The sequence below is a fragment of the Cottoperca gobio genome, chromosome 9 (assembly GCF_900634415.1).
Source record: "Cottoperca gobio chromosome 9, fCotGob3.1, whole genome shotgun sequence".
In the NCBI taxonomy this organism is placed as follows: domain Eukaryota; kingdom Metazoa; phylum Chordata; class Actinopteri; order Perciformes; family Bovichtidae; genus Cottoperca; species Cottoperca gobio.
Window position 1 is genome coordinate 25,303,151 of NC_041363.1, and position 27,606 is coordinate 25,330,756.

Here is a 27,606-nt window from a genome sequence, read left to right on the forward strand (position 1 = left end):
CTTCACAAGACGTGCTATGAGCGAGCTTGATGCTACTGGCGCCAAGTTCCTCCTCTCGGTACCGAAAGAAAACGGATGAGAAACGTCTTTTCTGTCATTGTATGTTGTTAAACCACTGCTTAAGGACCCGAAATGTGTCCCGGTAAGTCTTTTGTCACTTTTGAACCACACACGTTAACATTTTCTCCACGTTTGTATTAGTTATTAACGGAAATACTCGGATTTGTTTTCAGATTTCTGCGCAGAATCCTCTCTGAAGAAGAGGAGCTCGCATGAAAACACAGACTAGAAACATCAACAGTAGTTAGCAGCAGGGACATTTCATTTTAGCGGTAGGTTTTACAATTGTTTTGGCTGCTTTCGCCGTGTTTTATGCGATTGAAGACACCAAAACAATGGCGTTCTTCGTGAAAAAGAAGAAATTCAAGTTTCAGACCAATCTGACGCTGGAGGAGCTGACCGCGGTGCCTTTTGTCAACGGAGTTTTGTTCTGCAAGATGAGGCTGCTGGATGGAGATTTTGTCGCTACTTCTTCCAGGTAAAAACACCGCAAATCACACGACAACACCCTGAAACAACACTTGATTCACGCTTAAAGTATTTAAGTAACATTTTAATTCCCTTTGAAAAAGATTTTCCTCTATCATAGGCACTTTAACACATTTACAGGAGCTTAAAGTGCATTTCTGGAGCTATAAAGTGAATTAATTTGCACTTTTTAAAATACTTTATGTTGTTTCTATAACATTCTATATGGTTCCTAAACTTATTTGCATTATTGGTGATTTTCATGCACCATGCAGGAACTCTTCTGTTTTAGCTGGTTGGTTTGGGATTGTTTCTTTTCCCCTTTAGTCACAAAGGAATACATTCTTGCTGTTTGTTATTTTCACACGACAACACGCATAAACATCACTTCATTCATGCACTACTTCTTAAAGAGGCATTTCAAAAGTATTTTGGTACAATTTAATACACTTTAGGAATGATTTTCCTCCGTCAAAGTCACTTTAACACACTTACGTAAATGCGTAAAGTGCATTTATGGAACTATGTAGTGAGTGTATTGACACTTTATTTGATCATTTATAGGAGTTTTTCCAATTCTTCCAAAATATTCTATATGGTCCCTTAACTTGTTTTTGCTGTATTTTTTTTTATGGTAAATATAGTGATTTTGCTGTGATCACATAGGATTTCTTATATTTTAGGTGTTTGGTTTAGGTTTGTTTATTCCCCTTTTTAGTTCCATAACAGACTCAATCCTTTGCTGTTGCATCTTTGTAAAATGTCTTATAAAATAGTATTTCAGTACATTACACCAGTTCTTGCAGCGCCGCTCAGGATGGTTAATGAAAGACCGGTGTCCTCAGAGTCACATTTAAACGCAGGGTGTTGCCATGTTAAGTGGCCTCTCTGTGTATCTGCACTGGCAGCTCAACTGGACCACCAGACTAAACACAAGAAAACCTCTCAAACCAGTTCACACTGGCCAAATGATCTTGTCTACTAGCTCTAAAACAACCTTTAATACTGTAGCTGCTTTCTTTCTGCTGTTAACCGGTAGATTCTGATAAAGCAACTAGGATGTGGTGAACTAGATAGTGGGATAATTTTTTTCCTCATTCACGTCTTTTCCTTGTCTTCCTTCCTCACTAGAAGAGATTATAGGGGCTTGAACGTCTCGTCAGATGTCTGCTCCAGTGTTTTCTGACACTTGTTTAAGAGTAAAGATGAGACACCGTGAGTGTCTGGAGACTGTTTAACCTTTCGTAACTTCATTCTGCCTGAGAAAAAAACCTTCTTAAATACTCGCCAGGTTGAGGCTTGACCTGAAAACCTGTAACGCAATTTCTCAAATGTTATGGACAGCTTGTGTTGCAAGGTAATGTTTCAAAAGAAGAACCTGTTTTAGCAGATGTTTCTGTTTTCATGACAGTTGCTATTGTTAAAAGGACCTCACAAGTGTCTGACATGAGCTAAATGAGCAAACATCACAGAAAAGTAATCATGGCACTTTGTGTACATTTGTATTCTGGTATGTTGTCAATTCTCTCGTCTTTTCAAACCAAGCCTGAAGCACAAATACTCCGCAGTGCTCTCTTTCTCTTACAGAGTCTGATCTACTAAACCTCGACTTGTAAAAGAACATGAGGCATTATATTGTTCGCACGCTGTGTGTTGTAGTTTCAGAGAATCTTTGCACTGCTGCGTACCCATTTTAAGAAGGATGCCCCACATTCAGGACTCCAGTGGTCTCGGGGCTTGTGGTGTAAAAGAGGAAGGAAAACCCCCTTTTTTTTCTTTTTATCGTGACGTCACACATGTTGTTTGTACCCCGTGTTGAAACAGGCCCACTTCTAAATCCCTCGAGCTGACTGTGTACGTTGGAGAACACTTACTTGTCTTCTTGTTGAGAGAGAGAGAGAGAGAGAGAGAGAGAGAGAGAGAGAGAGAGAGAGAGAGAGAGAGAGAGAGAGAGAGAGAGAGAGAGAGAGAGAGAGAGAGAGAGAGAGAGAGAGAGAGAGAGAGAGAGAGAGAGAGAGAGAGAGAGAGAGAGAGAGAGAGAGAGAGAGAGAGAGAGAGAGAGACTTGGCAAGGGAAAAGTAAACACTCTGACCGATCACAACCATCTTGATCAGGTTTCTTGGCGAAGGATGTTTCTGTTTTCTTACCTTTCATCAGTGAGGAAGTAGCAGATTGGGTGTTTCATAAACACAGATAATCTCATTGGATGAGTGAAACCTCGTCAGCCAGAGTCAAAGAACTACAGTTTTTGTGGAAAACATGTTTAAGCCTTAATGATTAAGTCCATAGAAAAGTCAGAAACTGAGTACAAATGCAACTTCCCAGACCTCAAGGCGAAGTCTTGCAGTTCCATATTTTGTATGAGCAACAGTTAAAGAGCTTTTCCCTCAAGTGCAGCCTCACAGAGCATGACTGCATACTCTGTGTTTAATCTTAGATGGGTTAGGGTCACACACACACACACACACACACACACACACACACACACACACACACACACACACACACACTCATTCCAAGAAATGTTGGGATGGATATCTGCTTGTAACTGCTCCATGTTAGTCACAGTTCTGATGAATGGTACACAAGTCTATACACTTACTTTAACACAATAATGCAGAATGTGTTTCAGATTTCATTTAGTTTGGTTCAGTTTAAAGTTTCCTCTTTGACATTAAAGTTTGCCAGCTTGTTGTGTCGTGATACACAAACACTGTGGGACTTAGGCTCTGGACCTCTGAGGCTCAGCTCCTGATCCAGAGAGATTATTTATTTTCTAGCCTCCATAAAAATGTTTGTTTGTTTGTCCTCAGCAGCGAGGCCTGCGATGTCCGAGGCCTCTGTTCTCTCAGAGGTCATTCTCCTCTGGTTATATAACAGCCTAGTTTCCCTCCCTCCCATCTCAGTTATCATCTCTGTGACAAACAACAAGGCCCTCTCAGAGGACGAGGCGACGGCACAGGGAGGCTCCCTCCACGGCGGACAGAGATTAGCGTTATGTCACAGATCCGACAAACCCGCTCTTTGTACGGGGGGGGGGGGGGGGGGGGCCTGGTCGGGGCCTCGCCTCGTTGTGGGTCGGGAACAGTGGGGGGAATTAACATTGAGCTTATGCAGCGGACCGAGCGGCACCACATGAAAACCCTCCCAGAGTCCCTGTTGCTCCACGTCTGGCTGGAACACAGAGGATCACATGCTGCCAATGTGACCAATATGTCCATTTGTGTTTCGCATGTCTAAAATCATAGCAGGTTCAGCTGCTGTGCAAAATCATATTTATGTTTTCCTCATCAGTTTTGGCACCATTATGGATTCTTAAGCGTGTTCCTTCAGAGCGTAAGTAGTGCACGGTCTTAAGAATCAACCAGCAGATGCATTCAGCACAGTGGAGATGTCTCAGGATGTGAAGTCAGGTCAGCAGCATACCAATGACCACATCATGAGTGGAAAGTTTTGCAGAGGAACTCGTATCAAATGAAGTGGCTGCTGCTGTTTCTGGCGGGATCGCTCTGTCTCTGCTTTAGGTTTATTTACGCTTCAAAATCACAAGTGCTCAAGGATGATTTACTGCCAGCTGGACTTTAAAGGCTGATCACAGATTTATAAAACGTTGAGAAGATTGTACAACTTTTAAGTTAAAAATGTTCGAGCTGAACTCGGCCTTAATGTCCCTCGATGGTTTACATGTTGAGGTCACTGTGGCACTGGGAGAACATGTGAATGTTTGTCTTGTTTGCCAACTAAAGGGACAAAATAAGATTTTGGTACAAAATATTTGCGACTGATATCCAGTCTGAAAATGGAAGAACCCGATGAACACACAGTTGTCTGGTTCTGGATGATGCAACCTTTTTATTGAGCACGCAGAGGAGGGCCTTTTGTGTTTTATCCAGCTCATGGTTTACAGTTCAAGTGATATAACATAAAACTGTATATTTATAATAATTGAAGAATTGTAAAAGAACAGACAAACAGTTACAAATTAAATTTCACTCCATAAGATATCCACAAAGTATAATTTGAGATCTGGTGTTAAAGTGTTTTCAAGCATCCACTACATCCAGCCTGCTTCACAGTTCATGCAGTCAGATTTGGGAATAGATAATGTTTCTTTTTTTAAATTCTGTGCAGCTTTAGTAACCACATGGTCTCCATCCTGATTTGGTAGAAAAACAAGGTTTTAGGTGGTGCACGGGTTCAGGCTTCATCAGCTCGGTCTTGTTTTTAGTTTGACTGTGCCAGGAGTGGGAAGAAGAGCTGCTGGAAGAAGATAGAGGGGATACTTGTACTTTAAAGGTCAAGACAAAGCAGGAATGTGGGAGCATATAGAGGCTAAAGACACCTGAGAGAGGAGGGTGTGATGGAGTGGAGAAGAAGAAGTCAAAGTCTGAGGGAAACGCGGAGCTTTGAGATGTTTCACTGAGGGTTTCTGATGTGGCAACGTTGACAGATTGTGTTAATTTCCTGTTCAGATATTTAACCTCAGCAGTGCCGGAACACACACCATGTTCAGTAAGGGGCTGTAAACACACACTGCCACACGTACAAATCCACAGGGTCATATGAGGTGTTCATTTCCCAAATGTTATACAGTACAGTGAAGTGCAAAGTTTGAGTTCACTGTCAATCTGTTGTGGACACAGATCATGTGCTATTGTTGTTCACCGGTTGTGTTACTGTTTCCGCATGTACTTCCTTTAAAGGTACCCGGAACATTTGGGTTGAGTTGCAGAAGTGCCTGACGGTCTGTTTCCAGGTAAAGAAGGGAAGCATTGTTAGAGAGGGGCATTACTTACTAACGTGGCTGTAACACGGTATCCCGCACATGCCCCACTGGGTGTTAACGTGCAGTCACATGTTTCACACAAACCTGTAGACGTGTCACTAAGAGCCGATGATGAAATATTGGTCAAGTGGTGCGAGTACTCGCACAGCTGCAGAAAGCATACATTCCAGTTGGAAGTGCACAATATATATACAGAAGCAGGTTTATCGCAAAGTAGAGTTTGACATAGAATTTGCCTTGGTATTTTGGTGGATGAAGAAAAAAAATTGACAATACAAAAATATATGAAATCTCTTTTTATTACATGGAGGGAGCTGTGCAGTGTTTGAGGACCATGAGGCTGGAATGTGCAAATGTTCACAGCATAATGTAACGTGTCGAGTTCATGGTGTGGGATAAGAGTCAGTCATTTCACTCGATAGATTTCATAAAACTTCACAAACTGGGGTTTGTTTATGAAACAGGGAAGACGACCAAGAATGTGTAGCAAAGGGAGTAAAGCAGTTGAAAGGTCACAGGGCCCATTGTTTATCTCATGCTTTCAAAATATGGCCCTGATAGTTTAAAACATTTACAAGAATGGTGTGATGAATGTGGTTTCAGGAGGGTCGTTAAGTACTGCACAGATACAGAAACGGTTATTTTATAATGGTACTTCAGACTCATTTACATCAACACTGATTATTGTACAGTAAATGCTCTTATTCTGTCTAATGTTGTTCACATTTTTATGTTTTTGCTGTGAAGCACTTTGGGCTGCAATTCTTGTATGAAAGGGGCTATACAAATAAAGCTTATTATTATTATTATTATTATTATTATTATTATTATTATTATTATTATTATTATTATTATTATTATTTAAAGGAGTAGTTCACCAAAAGCAATATGAATTGTATATAGTACTCACCTTCCTAAGCTGAAAAAGTTTCCTATCAAATGTCATGCGTCACATGCAGCTTGTGTGTCTGTTACTGTACAGGGGCTCTCAGTTTTAGATTCACAGCCCACAAGGTGATGGCACTAAGGAGCTAGCTGCTCTCTCAGGTCATATGCTCCCTTTGTATGTTCTAACCTCATGGCTCTGCACTGCTTTGAATGTTTTTAAGTGCCATGTTTTCATGGGATCTGCTATGAACCCGTCTGATTCTTCTAAGCTCCGTGGAAGATTCATGGTTCCCCTGTGGTGGTGGTGGTGGTGATGGCCCAGAAGAACAGTAGTCATTACCTCATTCGGCTGGAGACCGGCCAATAGGAGTAGACGGTGCAGCTCAGGTATTAATGATGTGAGATCGGTGTCTCCATGCGCTGTGATGGACAAACGAGCCCGATTTATAAAAGTCACGTTTAAAAACAATGAGTAATTTAATCAGTTATCCCATCGACGGTTCAGTTTGTCTTTTCAGTCACTCAACAAGCAACATGACACATGATCTGAAAATTAATTATCTTTGGGTTTTGGACTGTTGGTCAGCCAAAAAACTGATTAACCAATAATGAACAGTATACAATGTAAATACACCAGTACAAGCACCTCACATTCTTACTTAAGTACAGTACTTGAGTAAAGACAATGTGCAAACACGTGACAAAACTGTGTAACGTATGCGTGCAACGCCATGTTGGTTGGATAACAAATCAACAATGGCGTCTAAAGCGAACAACAACAGCAATACAACTCCGACTTCTTCAAAGTATTGTGACTCTCTGGAGTCCTCTGCAAAGGCAAAATTCAGAGGAAGAAGTCCAACTTTGCGGCCGTGACCCGTACACGCTAAAGCCATCGGATTATATTGAGGATTTAGATTCATTACCGCCGATTGAATATCCGGATATTGTGAACTACCTTGTGCTACAAACGTCGTGGGCAACCAACGCACAAATGAAGGCATACAAGAGCTTAGATGCTTATAATGTCTTTGTTTCTGGCTGGGTTGGTAGTCTTCTTACCAAACCACTGAAATATGACAGGGTGCTCGTCCATGCCCGTGTAAATCACTCTCAAAGAGCTCGAGATACACCGCTCAAGCCGTGGTGTGTGAGTGAGAAGAGCGCCGATGTTATGTCATAAAGCTTTGCCGCTTCTCCTGGTGACGAGAAGTAAGGTCTTGCAGTGTTCGGGTATATCATAAGCACAAATGTTTAACGTAAACATTGAAAACATAGCTTTAGCATGAGCTCTTACCAGATATAAAGTGGACGCCACATACACACGGGTGAATTGTGCTTTTTCTTCTGTTAAGTCCTCACGAGTTATGTTGCTAAACCACAGCTGACGGCGTTCTGTAGACAGCAATTCATCCCTCTTTTGTGGATCGGTGTTTGTGATGATTTTAGGAAATCTAAAGAACCGTTTCTCTGGGTCACGAGTAGCGTTATGACCACAATTATACACAGCGCACACGATTGGCATTTTCTTTCAATCTTAGACGTTTAAATACAAAGAAAATTACGAAGCGTTGCAGCAACTCACACATGAACGGCTGCAGTCTTGGTTGTGTATTCCAACCAACATGGCTGACTTCTGGGTTGGGAAATAAGCGTGACGTCACATGCACACGATCTATAGTTACATTCCAACACTGATAATGAAAGTAGCAATTACTGTAGTTGCAGTAGAACAAATCGCACAAAGAAAAAGAAGCAACTTCTGCGCCAACACCCCACTGGATATATATACTAAGAATCATCTAATTAAAAACGGATGATTGGGTTTGCACCATGGATTGAAAGATTTAAGGAACGTGTGCCGTGTACAGTAACGGCTACATTAGTGGAGCAGCCAGGGAGTTGAGTGGAAAGCATCCCTGGAAGCACCTCTGATTTAGGATCATTAAAGAACCCTTTCAACCAAATGTACCTGCAGTGCTTTTGTGTTACTGTGAAGGACCGTGACCTCTTTGCCACCTGGTGGGACATTTGGCATGTGAGAGAAGGGAAGAGATGAGCGAAAGGAAGGAAGGAGTTTGTGAGGAGGAGAGTTAGAAATCGACTGGGACGAGCAGCTTCTCAACAGCTGTTTCCTGTTTTCATCTCACTTTTCCAGCCGTTAGCGTTTTGGTGGGATGTGAGGGGAGGTGTGTGTGTGGATATGGTGCGGGGGTGTATTCAACAATATCTCTGGTATCAGGCCAGGTAATCAAAATGTCTCTTCTTCCATTGATTTTTCAAACTTTCTTATCTTGATGTTTTTATGAAGTTTTGATTCACCAAATAGTGAAACCGTAAAATTTTGGGATGCGAACATTACAACACATTGACGATTTCTTCACTTTCCTCGATTTGAACTGTCATTGTTCTTTCAGTCGGATTCTTCGCGGTGCATGTACACGGAAAAAGTATTTTGAGCTCTTCATTAATTCTGCACCTTCAACACATGTCGTCTAACTATGTATAACTTTCACAGGTTCAGTAGTTCTCCCTGTGGTGAGAACCTGACCTTCAGGTGTGAAATTGTTGAACTTCCCCTTTTAAATAATGTTAATTCAGTTTATTCCATAAAAGTTGCACAGATATGAGGGAAGACTCACATTTAGTTTAATTTATTGCTGTTTTATTGACTAATTTAACATCTAGCCAAGGACAATTGTTGAAATGAGGCTTTTGGCAGTGATGTTGATCAATGTGCACATAAAATACTGAACAGATGGTTGTTTAAAGGTTGTCAGCGGCAGCTAGGATTGACCCTGTGACCTTACAGGGTCATCCTCTGTGACGCGTCGCCCCTCCTGGTTAGTCCTTACGTCACCGTTCTCACTGCAGGGTCTGTGTGCTTCCTCAGCACTCTGCTCTCTCTGCTGTTTATCTGAGCCCTCGATGCGACCCGACCCGGCTGCTGTTTGTGTTTCGGCCGGGGCCCCCAGGAGCCACGCAGCCGGGATAGGAGATAAGGATCCCATCCCCATTGCTGACATGTTGAGTCATCACATGCTGGGGTCCTCTGGGGGGCAACTCAAATTAGGACTCTTCATGTTTACATTTCAGGCTTTCTGACTTCACAACTTGAGTTCGTCTTCTTCAGTCTGAATCGTTCTGGAGAAGTTTTCTTTTCTTCTTTTGCTTTATTTAGGTGCAGTTTTCCAACATAACAAGTCAACCGAGACTTTTTAAACACTGCGTAACATGAGCTTAGAAACAGCTCGATTACTGGACAGCGTTTTAATAGTCATCCTGCCAGATTGCAGATATTTGGAAGCAGGGAGAAGGTCAAAACAAATCTGATTCCAGTTCCTGTAACTTGTAGCTTTAACTTTATTATTTACTCATTTTTATTATGTAAGGTTTTCCAAGTAGCAGGTTTCCTTAATTAAAAAACCCAGGAAAGAGTGTGAGAGTGTTCTTACCAAAATTTACAGACTAACAACACGAGTCAGATGACACAAAACATGTCATTTAAAGACCTCAGCTTGGAAACAACCTAAAAAGGCATCTTAAAACCTTAAAGCATCAACAGCCAGAGGAGAAAGCAGAGCTTCTGACGCAGAAGAGATTTGTTTTTCAAATGTTTTTTAAATCCATTTGCTGAAGTTTCTTTGTTTGTAAACTGAAGACTAATTTCTTCAATAAGTATATCATATCTTGGGTGTCCTTGTAGCCTTGCAGTTATGCCACATACCATAAAACCTCAGTTTTGGATACCATTGTTGCAAGTCATACCTTGTTTCCTGTAAATAATCCTAAAAAACAACTCTTATTTATTTTTCTTCACTTCCTCCTCTGTTGCTCCAGTGTTTGCTTCTTTGAGGTTTTTTTGAGGTAATAAATCCTCTCTTCCTCAACTCCCCGCCTCTTGTTTGCTTTTCTACCACTTCCTAATCTACTCTGGATATTATATAATCACAGGAATATTTTGTTCCATCTCTTGCCTTGGAGTCTTGACCTTCTTACTTTAATCTGTTATATTTGTTATAATCGCCGACGATGTGGTAATACGAGCCTGTTCTACATTAGGTTACATTACTCTTCAAGGGAGGGAAATCAGTCTGTCTGCAGACTTCTCTGTCGTTTTATAATCTCTGTTCATGATTTGGTGTGAAATTCTAAACCTGAGCTCATTTCTAGATGCTGGCTCTTTTTACCCCAGCACAGCGTCTCCTTTTTTGTGAACAGTATTTAGTATTGACAATGAAAGTAGAAGTCTTTTTATTTTTTCTAAGCTGCCACTCCTCCATCTTCAGGATGACGTGTGTGTGTGGGAAACATCAGGTTTTACTCTATTTTCAGCTGTTGGAAATTATGTTTGGTTGAGGCCGTTTTCTGTTTGAAACACACTAATTTGGTTCAACATGATCAAAGTATTTCCCAGCGGGAAAAATGCATGGTAGAATACACGCACACTGACGGCCTTTGTATTGGTTTTTCTCTGCAGGCGTTATTGTGTCGGCCCTCAGTCCTCTGTTTATGTGAGATCTGTTCAGCTGGAGTGAGAGCAGCTCCAGTGTCTGTGGGCTTGTGACTGACACAAGACAGGTTAAGCAGGGGCCGTCACACTGTGGCCTGCTTTAACCGAGGCCCTGTTCAGACCTGGTACTGACGAGTATCTGTTGTGATCCGATCAGCTCTAGGTACAGGTGGAGATGCACCCAAGACCCATTGAGACCCTACCGCTCTGACCACATTCGGAGGTGGTCTGGCCCACATATGGCCACATTGTTTTAACAGTATGTGCTCGAGTGCGTCCTGGGCCACATTGAAGGACCACCTACTCAACTGTGTGTGTGTTACTCAGAGAGAGCTCTTGTTTTTCATCGGCCGAGTGCTGGACGTGCTCACACACACGTACTGAGCGCAGAGAGAGCAGAGGTGAAGTGAAGATAACATAGCCGATAATCGTTGACTTTTGGCATGCAAAGAGCGGGGAAGTGCCATCCGATCACAAGTGGTCACTCCTGACGCATTCTTAAGCTGCCTTCACATGATAGGACATTTTCTCTTTGCTCACCGCGAGGTAGTGAAGGCAGATAGGCCGGTCACGTACGTCACGCACAGCTGTTATCCTCCTGAGCTGGAGCAGACTTGTGTGTTCTTAGATGAATTAAGTTGCTAGATGACAGTAAACGATTCCCTCGCTTGTTAAATTTGTGGCTTTTGCTTTGAAAAATAGTGACTCTGCTTCTTCTTTTCCCTTTTCTTCCTTTTTAAGGGCAGTGTTTTGTTTCTGAAAAGTTTCCACATTTTTCTGTGGTGTTGAGTGTATCAGACAAATTTAGATTTCAGTGCTCTTGCATAAATCGTAGGCTTCATGCGTCTGGATCAGATTTAGTATCGGATATTAATCTGGTATAGATCAGAATTAAAACAGCATGCCTCCATGGAAGGTTTTTTGTTGTTGACACTGTTTACAAAACATCTTAGCGCTGAGTCTCATGTGAAAGCCAAAAGTCAGAGTTTGAACAACCAGCCAGAAAGCGCTCTGTTAATGCCTCCGCTGACGGATTTCTGTTCAATGTTACGCCCCCAGCCTCCCCCTGCACAAACAGTAAAACACGTGAGAATAAAAGAGTGTACAGAAGAGATACAAAGGTTGAAGGTGAGATCAAAAACAAACGGCGGAGGGCTTATAAAAACGTCTGAGGCTCAAAGAGAGAGTGTCGATGTGAGCGTCTCCTCCTCCTCTGAGCTGCTGGCAGAGCGTCTGTGGATTTTAGGAGTGTGAGGTTTCCATGGAGTCAGAACAAAGCCATCTGGAGGGAGGAATGTGGTTTGGGAACGCTCTCCGTTACACACACACAGTCCTTCAGTCTGTGTGTGTGTGTGTGTGTGTGTGTGTGTGTGTGTGTGTGTGACTTGTTTCCATGGATAGATGCATGAAAGAAAATCCTAATTTTCACTTCTTCAAGTTTAGGATTTAAAGATGATTTGTGGGTTTTCCTTTTTGGTGTTTTTAATCTCTTTGTTGCTTGCGCTACGATTTTGGGTTATGCATGCATAGACCTTGAATTCCTGTTGTTTGAATGGATAGCATTATATATAACCTCTCGCTTAAAGAGGCCCTGTGGAGTTGTGTTGTAAACAAACCAAAGTAATGTTTACATTCAGTGTTACTCACCAACACGCATCACTTGTAGCCTGGGGGAGTGCATTTCCTTCGCCGTAAAACGGTTGAAAACCCAAACTTTTAAGTGTTTTCCATCCAGCGTGGTTTTCATCCATGTTTACTAGCTTGCAGTCTTCTTGATGAACGTTGCTGGCGCCTTGCAGCAGAGTTTTCACCTGTATATCCGTGGAATAGTGGGACACCATTGGCAGGATAGTGTGCACGCACGTGAGTCCTTATGTCCAGAAAGTTCCAGTGAAAAAGAGTACGTTATCTGGGGCACTAGTGGTGGATATATGTGATTTGGTATTCATCGTCTGTAACATGCTGCCATTACGTTTAATACGGTGCCTGCCAATAAGTAATATTATATTCTATATTAATAATATTATTTATACATGTATACTTTGAAATCAGACAATTAAAATCATACAAAAATAAAATAGAAGACATGAAAGACAAGTTGGATATAAGTCTGTGTGCTAGCATTAATAAAAAACAATTAGGAAGTGATTTAAAAGATGTCACTGATTCTGCAATGGCAATAACTAAAGATGTCCTCATGGAAAATGTTATTTTTTATGTGAGAATCATAAATATCCAGGAATTTATGTCAAAGCAAAAGTAGCTCTAAAGTTGTTTGTACTGTTAAAATAAATGTTTCACAGTACTCAGTAGAGCAGATAAATGGTAGAAATCACAGCACGTTGTGGAGAGATGGTGGATAATGGTGAATACAATCAAGGGGGGGAGGGGAGTGTGAGGAGCAGCTGCTGCTAGTTTGCACCATAGTGTGTGTGTGTGCGTGTGTGTTGTTGTACATGTGTCATTAGCACCTTCTGTCACACACGATAACTCAAACTGCCTCATGTGTTTAGAATGAATTCAAAAGGACTGAATTGTATCAAATAAAACTGAAAGGAATTAAAACTGAGATTCACACACAGTTAACCCATTAGTCAAGTAATCAATTATTGTGTCTCTCTGTTTTTCCCATCATCCTGGCCGTATAAGTTAAAGATGGCTCGATCTGTTTTTTGATAAGTCGATCTCTCCAACACAAGACATCAACAACTTTAGTGCAGATTGCCATTACATTCGCTGCGTGTATATTAATGTTCCCCAGAGGATGCTTTTGCTGATGACTTTGGCTAAAGCACTACCATCAGGCTGAAATGTCTATTTGTACACAGGAAATACTTAAATGTAATGGGTAGAGTTTCAGGAAATCCAGATGATGAACCCTTGAAAGGTCTTGAAGAAGTTAATGTCCTCATTAATCACAACTTAAGAAAGATCTGTCCAAGGTTCTGGGGTGGTCATCATCTTCTCTTATCCTTTATCACACGTTTTTAAAGTAGTGTTCCTCTTTTCCTCGTTTCTTTTATTTACTTTCTGCTACCACTTTAGTCTTTTTAAATTAAAGAGGGCCTTTTTTATGCTCCCTCAGCCTCTTTTTTCCCCCCCGAAGAAATAATCTATAGATTGTACAACATGTATTCATAATTATAAATTAGGTGCAGTCTTGACTTGCACGGCTGTACCTGTAAATAACACAAAATATAAGTTTACCTTTTTATATACTTTTACTTACCTTTTTACTACATCCTTTCATCTTACTATCTATCTATAAAAGTACTTCTCATTACATATATACATTCACTACATGCTTGTTTACACATTTTGCAATTACTGTACACCTGTCGACCACAAGTACATATCTTTTATTTTATACATGTTATATTTTATCGTATATATTTACTTCTGCAGTATTCTATATCTTCGATTCTTATATTTACTTGCATGATTTTCTCTTTTATATGTATGAGCATTGTTGGAGGGGAGCAAAGAACTAATCATTGCATTCTGGTGTATTTTACAATAAAGACTCGAAAGGTTACAAAATACAAATGTACATCATGAAGAATATGAAGGCTGTACTTGTTCTTACCGTGATGTTCCAGAGGAGCTACAATAGAAACGGCTAATCAGTACTAACCTTTCTCTTCCCGTTCACTTTGTAGCACACCGCACTATAATGCACGGTGTTTGGGATTTATGTGTGTTATGCAGTTTTAAATGGCTCTCAGCATGTTGTTGGACAGAATCCACTGAAAGTTTCTAAATGAGCTGTTCTTAGTTTTTTATGAGGAGAAAAACACGTTTTTTCTTTCACTGGTGATCGACAGAACATTTACACAAATGATGGCGCTCTCTAACAGGATGGTACTTAACTGAAATGTGAGGTTGACAAAATGATGGTTGTTCACAGAACAGTGTAGATTCTCATAAGTTAGAAATAATGAAGGTTTTTGCAGAGATTCTTTCCCCCATAGTTGGTATGTAGCATTTAAGAGTACAAACCTCCTGACTTTGCCATAAGTTCATAATTAGCAACAAATGATACAGTAGAAAGACTTCTGCTCACCAGACTTTTAGACTCTCTTCCACACTGAAATATCTCTTTAAGATTTTGTCATTTTAAGTGAAATACCTCAACAACTAAAGGATGGATTTCCATGAACTTTTGGCACATTCATGCCCCCCTCCAGATTAATTGTGATAACTTAACTTCTCATCTAGTGACGTTCCCCTTTAGGACAAATGCATGCAAACAATGAGATTCCCATCAGCCTCAGCTGCACTTTGTGTTTACTTTTAAGTGGCAAATGTGAGCATGCTAATACGGCAAACTAAGACGCTGAACAAGGTAAACATTATACCTGCTTAACATCAGCATGTTGGTGTACTGTAAGCATGTTAGCACTAACTCACACAGCTGCTAGCCATATTACTCTAAATTTAAGATCTAATATTTGTCTTTAAATGTTTAAGAGATGGAAAAGTCGACTCAAACGCACATTATGCTCACAAAAAGAATAGAGCTGCAACTAACGATTATTTTCACTATTGATAATACGTTTCTCCATGAACTGATTGATCATTTTGTGTGTAAAATGTCAGCATGTGTGAAAGATGGCCATCAATTTCCTAAAGCGACATCTTTTAAGTTGCGTGTTTAGTGCAAACAAAAGTTCAAAATCAAATAATATGTAATGAACTATCTCATAAAACAAAGAAGATCTCAAAAGTTATCGGTTATCAAATAAGTTGAAAGGTCTTTTTCCTGTTGATCCACTGATTGATCTGTTGCAGCTCTAAACAATCCTAATTTGACAGATGACACACAAGTGATATAATAAACACATTACAAATGGACATTCTTCCTCCTCTTGCTGCATGCTTCGGTGTTTCTATGACATTTCTTCTCCGGTCAGATATGACATGGGGAATCGGCTCTGTGATTCACTTAGTTTTGTAAAAACTTTTCTCCATGTTGCATCTGTTCCTCGGTGGACACACTGGTCATGAGGCTGTGAGACTCGGATGACATAACTGGAAAAAAATGTGCTCTTCCGAAGTCAGAGTATAACGAATCAAAATGATGAGTTGTCTGGAAAATAGTCCGGGTCCATACGTAAATACATGTTTTAGGGTGGCTGTCATTCTACATAACATGTTTCAGTGTCATTGTCCGTTTAATTGCTTCAGCAAAATGATTCATACTGTCATTAAACAAAGTCTGCAACTCAAGAAGTGAGGAGTAAGCAGAAATAGAAAAGCATTTGGAAATGAATAATTCATTGGAAGCACAAGAATACAGAATAACACACTGTTCCTCACAGAGATTAATGTGTTCCTGCTTTGTGTTTGTCTCTTCCTACAGACAGGAGGTTCGAGAGAACTGTGTTCGCTGGAGGAAGAGGTTCACCTTTGTGTCCAAAATGAGCGCCAACCCCCACACCGGAGTCCTGGATCCTTCGGTCTGCAGGGTGTCAGTCAGGAAGGTACGACAGTCAAAGGGTCAATATAATGTCTTAAAAGAATTGGGATTTAATAATAGAAAACTGCACTCCTGTTCAGTTATGTGGTTGTATGCAGTCATTTGTTGTATGCTGTTGTGAAGGATAGTTTTTAACCAAAGAGGGTTAAAGGTCATATTACCCCTCCATCGTCATCTCTGAACCCTGAGCAGTTCTTAAATATAAGAGAGGCAACAAATAAGATATAATGCACAATGAGGTGTCGTGATACTAGAAAACAATGGACAAAGCAGAGTCGAGGTCAGTGGGTGGTGCATTTCCTCAATTGAGTCCATTATTTTCTCATATTAGGACACCAATGATTGTTTTTGTTGTTTTTAAACTTATAACATATCTACTAATCTAGTTAATTTAACCCATAGATTAGTTGGTTCCAGTCATTTAACTAGAGGTAAAGTGGCAGGAATCTGCAGTACTGCTGTGGTTGACTGCAAAAATAATGACATGATTAAAACTTGTCCCCACAGTGTTGCGTGACGAGGCAGATTACTGTTGGAACTTGGATTTTGAATATGTTTTCCAGTCCAAAATGGCGTTAGTGACCCTCGATCATTATTGAACCACAGCGGTGCAATTAGGCTGTAAATATTGAGTCTGTTCTTCTCTGGGCGCTCTGCTCTACTCAGTGGTTGGATTGAAGAGGTTTTAACTGATTTGTCAGTCCATAGTGTGTGCAGCTGATATTCCCTGATCCATTTCCAACAGCACTCACTAACTAACCTTCTATTTGTACTGTGCCGTTTGAAGGATAGCTTTGCTAAAGCAACACATTGACTGTTAAGTTTGTTAGAGTTATTATTGTGTTTAAACCTAGATGTGTCTTTTCATCTGCAAATCACCAAACTAACGCTTATTGGGAAAGGACTTTGTAGAATATTCCTCCAACTAAGGTATTAAAATAAGTAACATTTTGGTATTAAAACTCTTGTATCGATATCCAGCAGGACAGATCTGCATCCCCGAACAAACTTGACTGTTAAGAGGTTTGGAGTCATTCTCACAAAAATGTCTCCAGAATATTTCAATGAGTTGATTCATAAATCTCCCATGTGAACGCCGCCTCAGTGCCATGCTCCGAGCAACCATGAGTGTGGCCTCGGCCTGTAATTTCAACCCTCTCGTCGGGAGCCCTGTAATTGGAGGCCACTGTAATATAAAGTTGGATTTGTTGGATCACCGGTTTCATTACTGTCTTCCTGTTTTCCTTGCAGGAGCTCAAAGGAGGAAAAGCATATACGAAGGTAAGAGCTTGTGTCTCCCTCTCCGTTGCCTCACCTCTCACATTCATAAACACAGTCACAGATGAGCTCCTTGTAAACCTTCATGCCACATCGTGTAAATATTAGCATTTCTCACAGCACTTTGACGAGCATACCTCTACCAGGGTCGTGACAATGAATAAAAAACTTGTCCTCCTTATGTTCGCATTTGCCCGCAATCTGCAAAACATCCTGCCAACACCTCTCTGACCGTAACTGTAAGAGCTCCTGACAAACGAGTCACGTCTCGTGCAATGAAATTACAAGGTCAAACCCCTCAAGACCATAAACTTTTGTTGATCCGTGGACGTTGTTGCCCGACAGGAACCGTTTCCTCTGTTTTCGCCTGTTCTCCATTTAGGTTTCCTTTCGGCCAAATATACCCAGCTTCCCTCCTTAGAAGTTGGCTTCCTTTAAATACACACCTATGAAAACAGAAGCTCCTAAGGAAAAGGGAAACCTGGAGAATAAAGAATGGGAACCTTTAGCTTGAGAGGAGCTGCAGAGTTGATTTGAAATAACATCACTAATGAAGTTCAGACAAAGGCAGTATGCACAAGCTTGAAGCTGTGAGGTTTGTTTGAGAGGTAAAGGTCACGGAGGCAGAGTCCCTAGTGTTACCTGGGGCTGTGTAGAAATTAAGACTACACGATATTGGCCGATCATAGCACGACCCGGCAGACATAGGACTACAATGATCGTTCCAATCATTTGTTTTATCCTGTGTAGCATAGCAAGGATAGCATATTTGATTATTTTTGCCTTTTCTTGAAGTGTTCCCGCACATCCGTCACTTTGACCAATAGCGGCACAGAGCCATCTTCGATGCACAGCTGTAAACATGGCCGACATGGTTGTTGGTGCTGCTTTGGTAGAACTGTGAAACGGAGGAAAGGTCACAGTCGCAAACACACGACAGCCAGCATCAAACGCACCGTTATTGTTTGTTTACATTCTCCTTCCTGGAAGATGATTCCTAGTACTTCCTTCCCGTAGCTTTGATGGGTCGGGGACCAACGCTTAGACTGTCGTGTCTCTCGGCCAAGTCGGGGCAAGAGTTTATGACACGGTGACCATCGTAACAGACAGAAATATCGTGTAGTGTGAACCCGGCATAAATGTACAGAAAGTGTCACATACAACAACTTTTATAGGCACTAAGAATAATTGTGCTTATAAATCCTTGAGGACACGGAAAGTCAAGTTGATTGTATTTTGGGAAGATACAGGAAGAGAGAGATCACACACTGAGAAGGTAGTAAGACAGAGGTTCTCCCTACAAAATGCAGTCAGAGTACACACTGATGGGATGCGAATAGGAACATTTTAAACTGTTAGCTGTGCCATAGATTCTGAGGGGCGTTCCCAAATGGGAGACTAACATCAGTGTCACTCTGGCTCCTTTCATGTTTTGATTAATTGAGGTCACTGAGACCTTAATAATCAGTTAAATCCCCACACACATGCTAACTGCTCACTCGCTGTAGCTCTGGAGTATCAGCGAACTTGTTTAAAATGTAATTGTCATCAAAGCCACTTTAAAAGTATAGGTTTAAATCTGTGATGTGTGGCGTTTGCGCCCTGTCATACATTAAAACTTCAGAAGCTTGTGACTTCTTTTAACCATGGGAAAAATTGCTCGGTGTGCTAAATGATGGGTGTCGCAGAAATCTCTCGTGCCATAAATAAAATGCCAGTGAACCATCCATTAGTGAATCTAGCATGAACTCCTCCTCTTCTTCTTCTTCACCCTCAGCTGGGCTTCACAGACCTCAACATGGCGGAGTTTGCGGGTTCTGGCTCCACTGTGCGCTGCTGTCTGCTGGAGGGATACGACACAAAGAACACACGGCAGGACAACTCCATACTGAAGGCAAGGACGTGTTTATGTGTCACATGTTTAAAACACAGTTAGAATAAGGAGAGATTCGTTTGGGACTGTTTAATTTTATAGGTCTGCACCCTGATGCTATAAACAGGAATTTTATTGTGTCATAAATTTTATGCCTGACGTGAGTTTCATCGTTAACTCTGAGACGTTGACCTTTGACCTTTTTTATTGATTGCTTCAACTGCACAAATTTAATCAGAAGCGACCAGAGTGGAAAGGTAGAGGATCAATGGTCCCTTTGTCTGGTGACAAACTGTTGACTTATAGTTTAAGTGCTTTGATTTTGCTGACGAAATGACAAATGTTGTTGTTTTATCAGAGCAAAGAACAAGATCGTATGACTGAAACTATCATTCGATTTATCAAATTATCATCTATGGGATTCTATAATAAAAAACATGTCGTAAACCAAACTATTAATCTGTGCTACACATACAAAGATGAAACTATCAGGATGTATTTTGATATAGATCACCTTAAGATACAACTATTAGTCCTTTATTTAATTAATTACTCTTTCTACAGAATTAAGTCATTTTTCAAGCAAAAATGCTAAAAAACAATTTCCATTTTCTCAATTTGCTGCCCGTCTTTGTCTCATGTGATAGTAAACTGAATATCAATTTGAAGACGTCACTGTAACCCCAAATCACCATTTATTCATCAGCACAAAGCTGTTCCCTTCACAGGCAACTGAAAGCGTTTAATGTCTGTGTGTGTGAAGGAGGCTCTGGTTCATTCGCTCTGCAGCGCCGCCCAGAGGCCATCGACACACACTGCTCTGTGGAACAAAGCCAAGACGGTCACGAGTAGTTCTGTCATCTCATTCCTCTGGAAGACTTCATGTAGTGTGCGTCGCTCCTACGTCAGTGAGCTTACTGGGAATTTACACCAAGCTTTTCCAGTTGGTGTTTATTATTGCTCAAGCAGCCGACAGCCTTTGTAGTTGAAACATATTTATTGTTGCTTCTCAATAACACAAATATAGGTCATCAGTATTCTCTTTGTAGCTTTACATTCAACATTCTTCTTTTACCTGAGCTGATCGGGGATAATGATCAGGATTTGATCGTCCTCCTGCAGGGGTGGGAATGTAACAAAGTACATTTACTCACGTACTGCACTAAGTACAATTTTGATGTACTTTACTCGAGTATCTCCATTTTCTGCAACTCAACCTCATTATATTGTACTTTTTACCACTATATTTACTTGACAGCCGTAGTTACTTTACAGATTCAGAAATGAAAAAATATTTCATAATTTTGTTAACCTCTTCCCATCGCAGTAAAACAGACACGTGTTGCTGAAATGTAGCTCTGCATGTCTTGGAACTGGAAAAGCGATTTGTGGTAAAATGTTTATTTACGTCTTTTTAAAGGTGATCATCGGAATGACCCTCCTGTCTGGAGATCCGTGTTTTAAAACGTGAGTATTTCAAACTGTGAGATACAGGACGGTCCTTCTTCATGTCACAGTGATTTCTAAGTATATAGTTTGAAAGATGAACCACACATTATTTATCACAGATATCAATAAGAGTGCGGTAACCATTTTTAACATTGTGATCACACTGGAACTGAAATGTTGTTTAATGTTTAATTGCATTTGAATACAGTCATTTCTATCCTTGTATTTTATGTACATTTTTAACCAGATTTTTAAACAGTTAGAATATTTGTGCTCCTCTGTCCTTTGTTGCCCCGGTGATTCAGTTTCCCCGCAGTCAATAAAATGAATCTTATCGGAGCGTGCCAAGCTAAGCAGCTCTGTGCTCATTTAATCTGTTCCAGACTGATGACTGGTGTTTTCTTTTTTTCCCGCAGGCCTCCCGGCACAGCAAAGTCCATCTCCATCCCAGGACAAGAACACACCCTGCAGCTGGACTGTAAGGGGGAGGGAACGGCCGAGCCCGGGCCAGCTGGAGGGGTTTCTCTGGGCCGAGCCTCCAAGCCTCGACCTTCCATCATCAGCTCAGGTACAACTCGTGTCTGAGCAGAAAGATTCGGACTTGAAAGCGACTCTCTTTGTCGCTTGTTGCACTCCGAGAGCAAGTCACATTTTGGATCTGCTCCAAGCTTTCAAAATACCTAATTTCCTTAAGCCAGTGGTTCCCAAACTGCGGTGCTTCACAGATACCAACAGAACATGCCGTAATTTACTGTGAAAGTAAACACAGACTGCTTGATGTCTGATCCTGCAGAATAACCAAGAAAATAAATACTTTGACTCAAAATAAATATACATGAGTTGGTAACAGTGTTATTTTCTTCATTTGGTACCTTCAGGTCTCCTTGAAGAATCAGAAGTGAACCACTCCAGTCCTGCCGAAGTCTTCCACTCTGGTCACTCTCGTAACTCCAGCTACGCCAGCCAGCACAGCAAAATCTCAGGTATCTGTCTCATGCAGCCTTCCTAGTGAACTGTTCTTATATTCCAGAAAAGTGCCTTTCCAAAGTAAGAAATGAAACTCTTTATTGTATGGGTCCTGTAATTTCTCTTGCAAAGCACTTATAGAGACAAAGTTACAATGTGCTTCACATAAAAACAAATCGGTAGGAGGCCTCTGCCCGAGGATCGAAAAGATCTGAGATGTACTGAGGAGTCAGTTTAAAGTAAATAAAGTGTTTTTACACTGCGCGTCCCTGCAGGCTACAGCACTGAGCACTCCTGCTCCTCCAGCCTGTCAGACCTCACACATCGAAGGAACACCTCGACAGGAAGCAGCGCCTCTGGGGGCGTGGGCTTCACTGCTGACACACCTACAGAGGGCGACAGGGACGCCGGACGTCCCGAAAGACCCCCTCGACCCCCGCGACCCATCTTACCCACAAACAGGCCCCCCAGGTGCAGACACAGAGTACAGTCTTTCATCAAGTCCTCTGGCCAAGGGATTGCTGTGGTTCAGTCGTCTTCTAACTACAGCGTTCTTCTTCTGTTCACTGTATTTTAGGAGAAAGCAAGACTCGGTGGAGAGTCACCCCTCTTGGGTGAACGACACACGCATGGATGCCGACGACATTGTGGAGAAAATTGTCCAAAGCCAAAACTTTGCAGATGTCAACAACACTGAAGGTACAGTGCAGAGTGATAATATTACATAGTGTTCTGCCATCAGTACTGCAGCTCCATGTCAACCTTTTGTGTCTGTGTGGGGGTTTCTTGGGAGTTACAAAAAGCAGTACGTTAAACAACATCTTGCAAAGTATTATTAAAGTAGATATTGCTTTACATGTTAAGCATAATATACTAATATAATACTGAAGGGGTAAGTTACAGCCTGTTGAAACCATTCACCATTTTAAAATATTTACTTTGATCATAAATCGCATATAATATAAGGAAATCACTAACTCGATATTACCTTGGGCTTTGGTGTACATTTGCAACAGAAGATGATGAGTCAGCTCTGTTGTTTCTTATCAGGGCTCTCTGGTTAGAGGTCGGGTCATGCTCGATCAGAACTAGTTTGTTTGGCGCGTTGATCTGAGGTTTCTTTTTCCCATTTTAAAGGGTGAGAAATGGAAGAAGGATGCATGTTTCCTAATCGACGTTGTATGATGTACAGATTGTAAAGTCCCTTGAGGCAAATTTGTAATATTGAGCTATATAAATAAGATGAAGAATGTGGGCAAATGAGGGCTAAATTTGCCCAAAGTTCGGTGTTGATTTGCCAAATAACAACAAGTGAAGAGACTGAGAAGATCAGCATGGTATGTCCCTTAACAGCACCACGGTTAGTTACAAACACAAACATGCTGCTTGGCACAACGTCACAATAATTGTTAGAGGAAGTCACAGTTGGCTTGTTAACACGATGTTTGCTCAAAATACACGCTAAGTGTGTGTGAGCTTTATTAGACGTCGACACGCCCCTTGATGCAGATGTTTATAGGAGAGTAGCTTATGGGAAATGTAGTGTGAACTCTGAGAAACACCAGCAGCGACGATATCGTTGGTGTGCGATGGAAGCATCACTCTTCATCATTTGTTTACAGTGAATCTCTTGAATCTTTGGACTGAGCTCTGCTTCTCCAGCTCTGTGTTTTGTCACCTTTTTTATTGTCTGTGTGTTAAAGCCTTCTGGTTTCCATCAGCGGCGGCTAACTGAGTTTCTGTGTTTCTGGCTTTCAGACAGCAACCTGCGTCTGTTCGTCAGCAGAGATGGAACGACTTCGCTCAGCGGCATCAGGCTTGGGAACAGGTGAGAAGCTCAGCTGACTTTCTCTAACACTTCCTCCCCTCCTTGTTTCTCCACTCATTGCCACTGTCTGTAGGTTGCTCTCTCTTCCTCTTTGACTTTAATTTCTGCAGATTGGAGTTTTATTTCTAGAGACAGTTTCGGTTTGAGTTTTCAAAAAGTTTTGAAAGTTAAAAACACCTATTGGGCCAGAATTCTATCAATCAACAATCTTAATACAGCTGCTAGTACAGTGTTAATAAAGGATAGGCTCTCAACAAAAGATTGTTGGGAGGATTGTAACGTCCTTTGAGGCAAATTTATGATTTGTAAAATCGACTTTACTTGAACATTGCATTTATTCAGCTGATATGTTTAACCAAGGGGTCTTACAACAAGTGCATTCACCCAGGTGGATACAATCCCTAAAATTGCAAAAAAAAACATTCAGCACATCACCTATGCTGAACTGCTTCAAAGAAACACCTTGACCGCATCAACAGACTTCAACAACAACATATTCATTTTCAAGCATTAGTTAAAGTTTTCTTTTTAATGGAAAACCTGCTCAAAGGAAACAGGGGGCAGTATTTCACCTCTAAACTGGGTTCATACAATCTGTAATGTTCATATTTTTAGCATTTACAGCATTGCCTGTCAGTCAGTCAGCAGGGCAACAATACCAACGTTCGACCAAACTGCTGTAACTGAGAGCCGTACAAAAAACATCTGCTGTCTGATAATCTTCACGTGGAGCTGATCATCCGTTTACTGAGCGCTGATGTTGACCGGGGCTGTAGTCCATGTAGCGTTGCGTCAGTTTGTTTAATGGACTAAATCCAAAGTGGCAGAAACTAGAAAACGACACGAATATTCGTCTCGTCTTCCCGGTGGCGGCGCAGCCAGCAGAGCAGCCCGCCGGGGGAAGAGAGAGGTCGGCAGAGCCGACACTCAGCAGCCTCCTCCGTCAGACGGAGCCCCAGTCAGCGGCCGAAGAGACTTGAGCTCAGTCAGAACCAGCTCCAGCCCTTCAGTCACAGCTGCTGGACCTGTGGAACGGCAGCAACAGGGAGTCTGCAGTTCCCCGCTGCTGTGGCTGAACTCCAGCTAACTGCTAACTGAAGCTACGCTGGTTCTCTGGGCTCAGACAGATATGACCTCAGTGAAACAGCCTCCTGGTGGCTGTGAGGACGAGGCGAGGTGGTGCGGGGGGTTTTCTCGTTTCTGCCACTGTGAATGTAATCTAATAAACAAAATATAAAACAGAACATGGCTGTAATCTTTACAAGAGAGTCAGGCAGCTGTACTTCTTCTCCCTCTGTACTGAGAGCAGACTGCAGCTACAGTGACTCACTATCACCTCTAGAGGAACAAGTGGTATTACAGACTGCACGGAGCGCAGCTAGCTGTTAGCATGCTAACTTCAGTAGATATCTCTGCAACACAACACAGACGTGTTTGACATAACGTCATCACTGTTACCTCTTCACACTCTGCTGACGATGTTAGTCCATTGCTTTAAGTTTAAATTCTGACATATCTTACACATTGAACCTTTAACAAATGACTTAATTTAATTTAAGTTGAAAGACGCTACACAATGAACTATAAATAATTGTACATGGTAACGGTAAAAGTGGGCATTGAAGAGATGTGCACACTTTGTTAACCCTCCACTGCTTCACACACACTAATGAACTTGCTAACACACTCTGACTCTTGGCCCTGTGTGTTTGTGTGTCTGCAGGGTGTCTGCAGGCGGGTACGAGCCCGTGGTGATAGAGAGTCATTAAACCGAGCAGCAGGAGAGGCGGACATGTTGAGCTGTGGATGGAGGATCGTCTCGTCTTTTGTCTCGCTGGTTTTCCTGGAGCTTCAGCCGGTCTGACGCCGTGAGGGGAAAAACCTCGTCAGTTTGCACTTTATGTGAAGTTTGTCTGCACTCCGTTCAGCTGTTTCTCTGTGATGTTGAGGGCGACAACTCAACGTGAAATGCACAAAACATTTCTGTGATTCTGCTTGTGGTTTGTACACCTAACTAGATTTTGAATGTGGATCTAGATCTAAAGAAGTCCAGACATTTCAGGAGATCACACTTTATGGCCATTTAATTTGACCTGTTAGGTGATAAATGATTCAGACACCAAGATCATCCATTTGTCCCCAGTTTATTCTGATAAGTGATGCGTTATGCTATCTGTACTGGTAGTAAAAGGAGGGAAACAGTTACTCAACTATATCACATGTTCATTTGTGTGTCTCTTAGATGATGCTAATGGTCAGCTGTCACTTGAATATTTTCTGTGTTCCAGTACAATGTACTATGTGTCATAAACTGTTTCTGCAGTAAGTATATAAAAAAACCAGGAAATTGTGCAGTTGGCCCGCAGACCAACGCTTGCTAAAATTCACAAAAGGAAACGCAATGATTTTCTAAAATATTTAAGACTTCAATTATTCACTATATATTTTTATTTAGCGACATCTTTCTGTCGGTGTCTCGCTAGCACCTCCAATTTATTTGACTTTTTTTCTAACTGAGCCGCTCCTCCATTTCCTTTCTTCTTTGTGTACTGTATACTTAGTTTAATCACTTCAGCAGTGTGCACTGTGTCAGTGTCACTACAGACTTAACATCGGCTCAGTTTTAGTATGTAATGTGGAATTAGCGAGCGTTAGCATGTAGCCTGCTCTGTTTATATTGTTTATGCACAAAACTAGCGAGGTCTTGTTAGGGACGGTGTTAGTTAATAGCTATTAGAGTTGAAAGCTGTTTCTTCTTCAGTGACGGTCATGAATATAAAAAAACAAACATCTCTTCTCGAGTGAGTAAGAACGACTACGATATAATCCACATGGTCTCTAACTTCAGTCTATAAAACAATCTGCGAGTAATGACACTATATTAAAGCCACTTACAGACGGGGACAGGAAGTTGCTGCCAGCTGGCCTGAAGTGACTTCATGCTTTACTGGGGACGGATGGATGATAATGGTTCATGTCACCTCCGGTAACAAACCGGCCCATTTATTATAAACTTGATTTATTCCTCTAATGTCATAAAACATTTGATACCCACATCACCTGCAGGATGATATGTTCATCTGAACCAACAGTCATTTTTCTCAAAGCTCCCGTTTAGCTGACGGGTTGTAGTCACTTTAATTTGGCCAGAAGTTGTGCATTTGTGTTGCTCGTAAGAAAGAATCTTACTGGGAGTTTAGTGAACGTGTCATGTTTAATTTGACTGCAAGAGAAGAGTTTCCTTCATTAAAAAGTCCCAAAAGCACAAGAGGATAAAATAACTAAAACTAAAAGCCCTTGATGTAAATTTGAAGTGTGTAAACTTCCACCGACAGGCAACACATCCAAACACTGAATGTGAAGAGTTTAGAAAACCACTGAGCGGCCGTGAAGATGCAGACACGCTGAACCGCTTTAGTTTCTTGTCTTTTTGTTAGATGTTGTTGCTGTTCCGTGTTGATCGGGGAAAAGCAGTAGAACCACTTTGTGCCTGTAAAGTTTCTCTTGAATGATCCTAAAGCACCACGGAAACTGTGACAAGAGTGCTCGTGATGGTGAGGAGAGAAATATTGTTTCCTGTTTTTGTTTTTGTTTTTATGTTGTAACTTGGGGGTGAATCCCACTGTACACTCGCTGCATGTTGCTGCTCCATCTCCATGAACGATGACTATAAGATTTATTTCTCCTCTGTCCTCAGCCATCAGAAGTTACAACTAAACGTGAGGTCATCTGAACAACAGTGGCACAAGCTGCTCTGAATTTATTTTGAAGAAGGGGTTAACTCCACGAAGAGGGATTTGTGCAGACTGTAAAAGTCTTTGTTGCCCCCTGGTGGAGCAATGGCATGCTGTCAGGTTTACGCATGAGTCCAGGCCCTTTGGTTTTTACATGGACATTTGGTTTGATTACAGATGTCTTCAGATGAACGAACAGTAAAGAGGCAGAGAGAAGGACGAGTTTCTGGCAAACACATGTTGGCAACCAGCTGGCTGGTTGATGATTTTTTTTTTTTTCGGAA

The 27,606-nt window shown here is 41.4% G+C and overlaps 1 protein-coding gene across 2 annotated transcripts; it reads left to right on the forward strand.

The window, feature by feature from the left end:
• eeig1a (estrogen-induced osteoclastogenesis regulator 1a) lies at window positions 1–27,545 on the forward strand. Of its 2 annotated transcripts, XM_029439687.1 has the most exons (12): window positions 1–142; window positions 234–538; window positions 16,078–16,198; window positions 17,446–17,475; window positions 19,250–19,366; window positions 20,766–20,812; window positions 21,211–21,362; window positions 21,673–21,777; window positions 22,036–22,231; window positions 22,338–22,459; window positions 23,519–23,588; window positions 25,312–27,545. In XM_029439687.1, exons 2-12 carry the CDS (start codon window positions 396–398, stop codon window positions 25,355–25,357), a joined length of 1,149 nt encoding a protein of 382 aa, XP_029295547.1. In that variant the 5' UTR covers window positions 1–142; window positions 234–395; the 3' UTR covers window positions 25,358–27,545. The 2 variants fall into 2 exon arrangements, with proteins under 2 accessions (XP_029295547.1, XP_029295548.1); XM_029439688.1 differs by lacking the exons at window positions 1–142; window positions 234–538; window positions 16,078–16,198; window positions 17,446–17,475; window positions 19,250–19,366 and adding an exon at window positions 19,408–20,249.
• The last annotated feature ends 61 nt before the right edge of the window (window positions 27,546–27,606 follow it).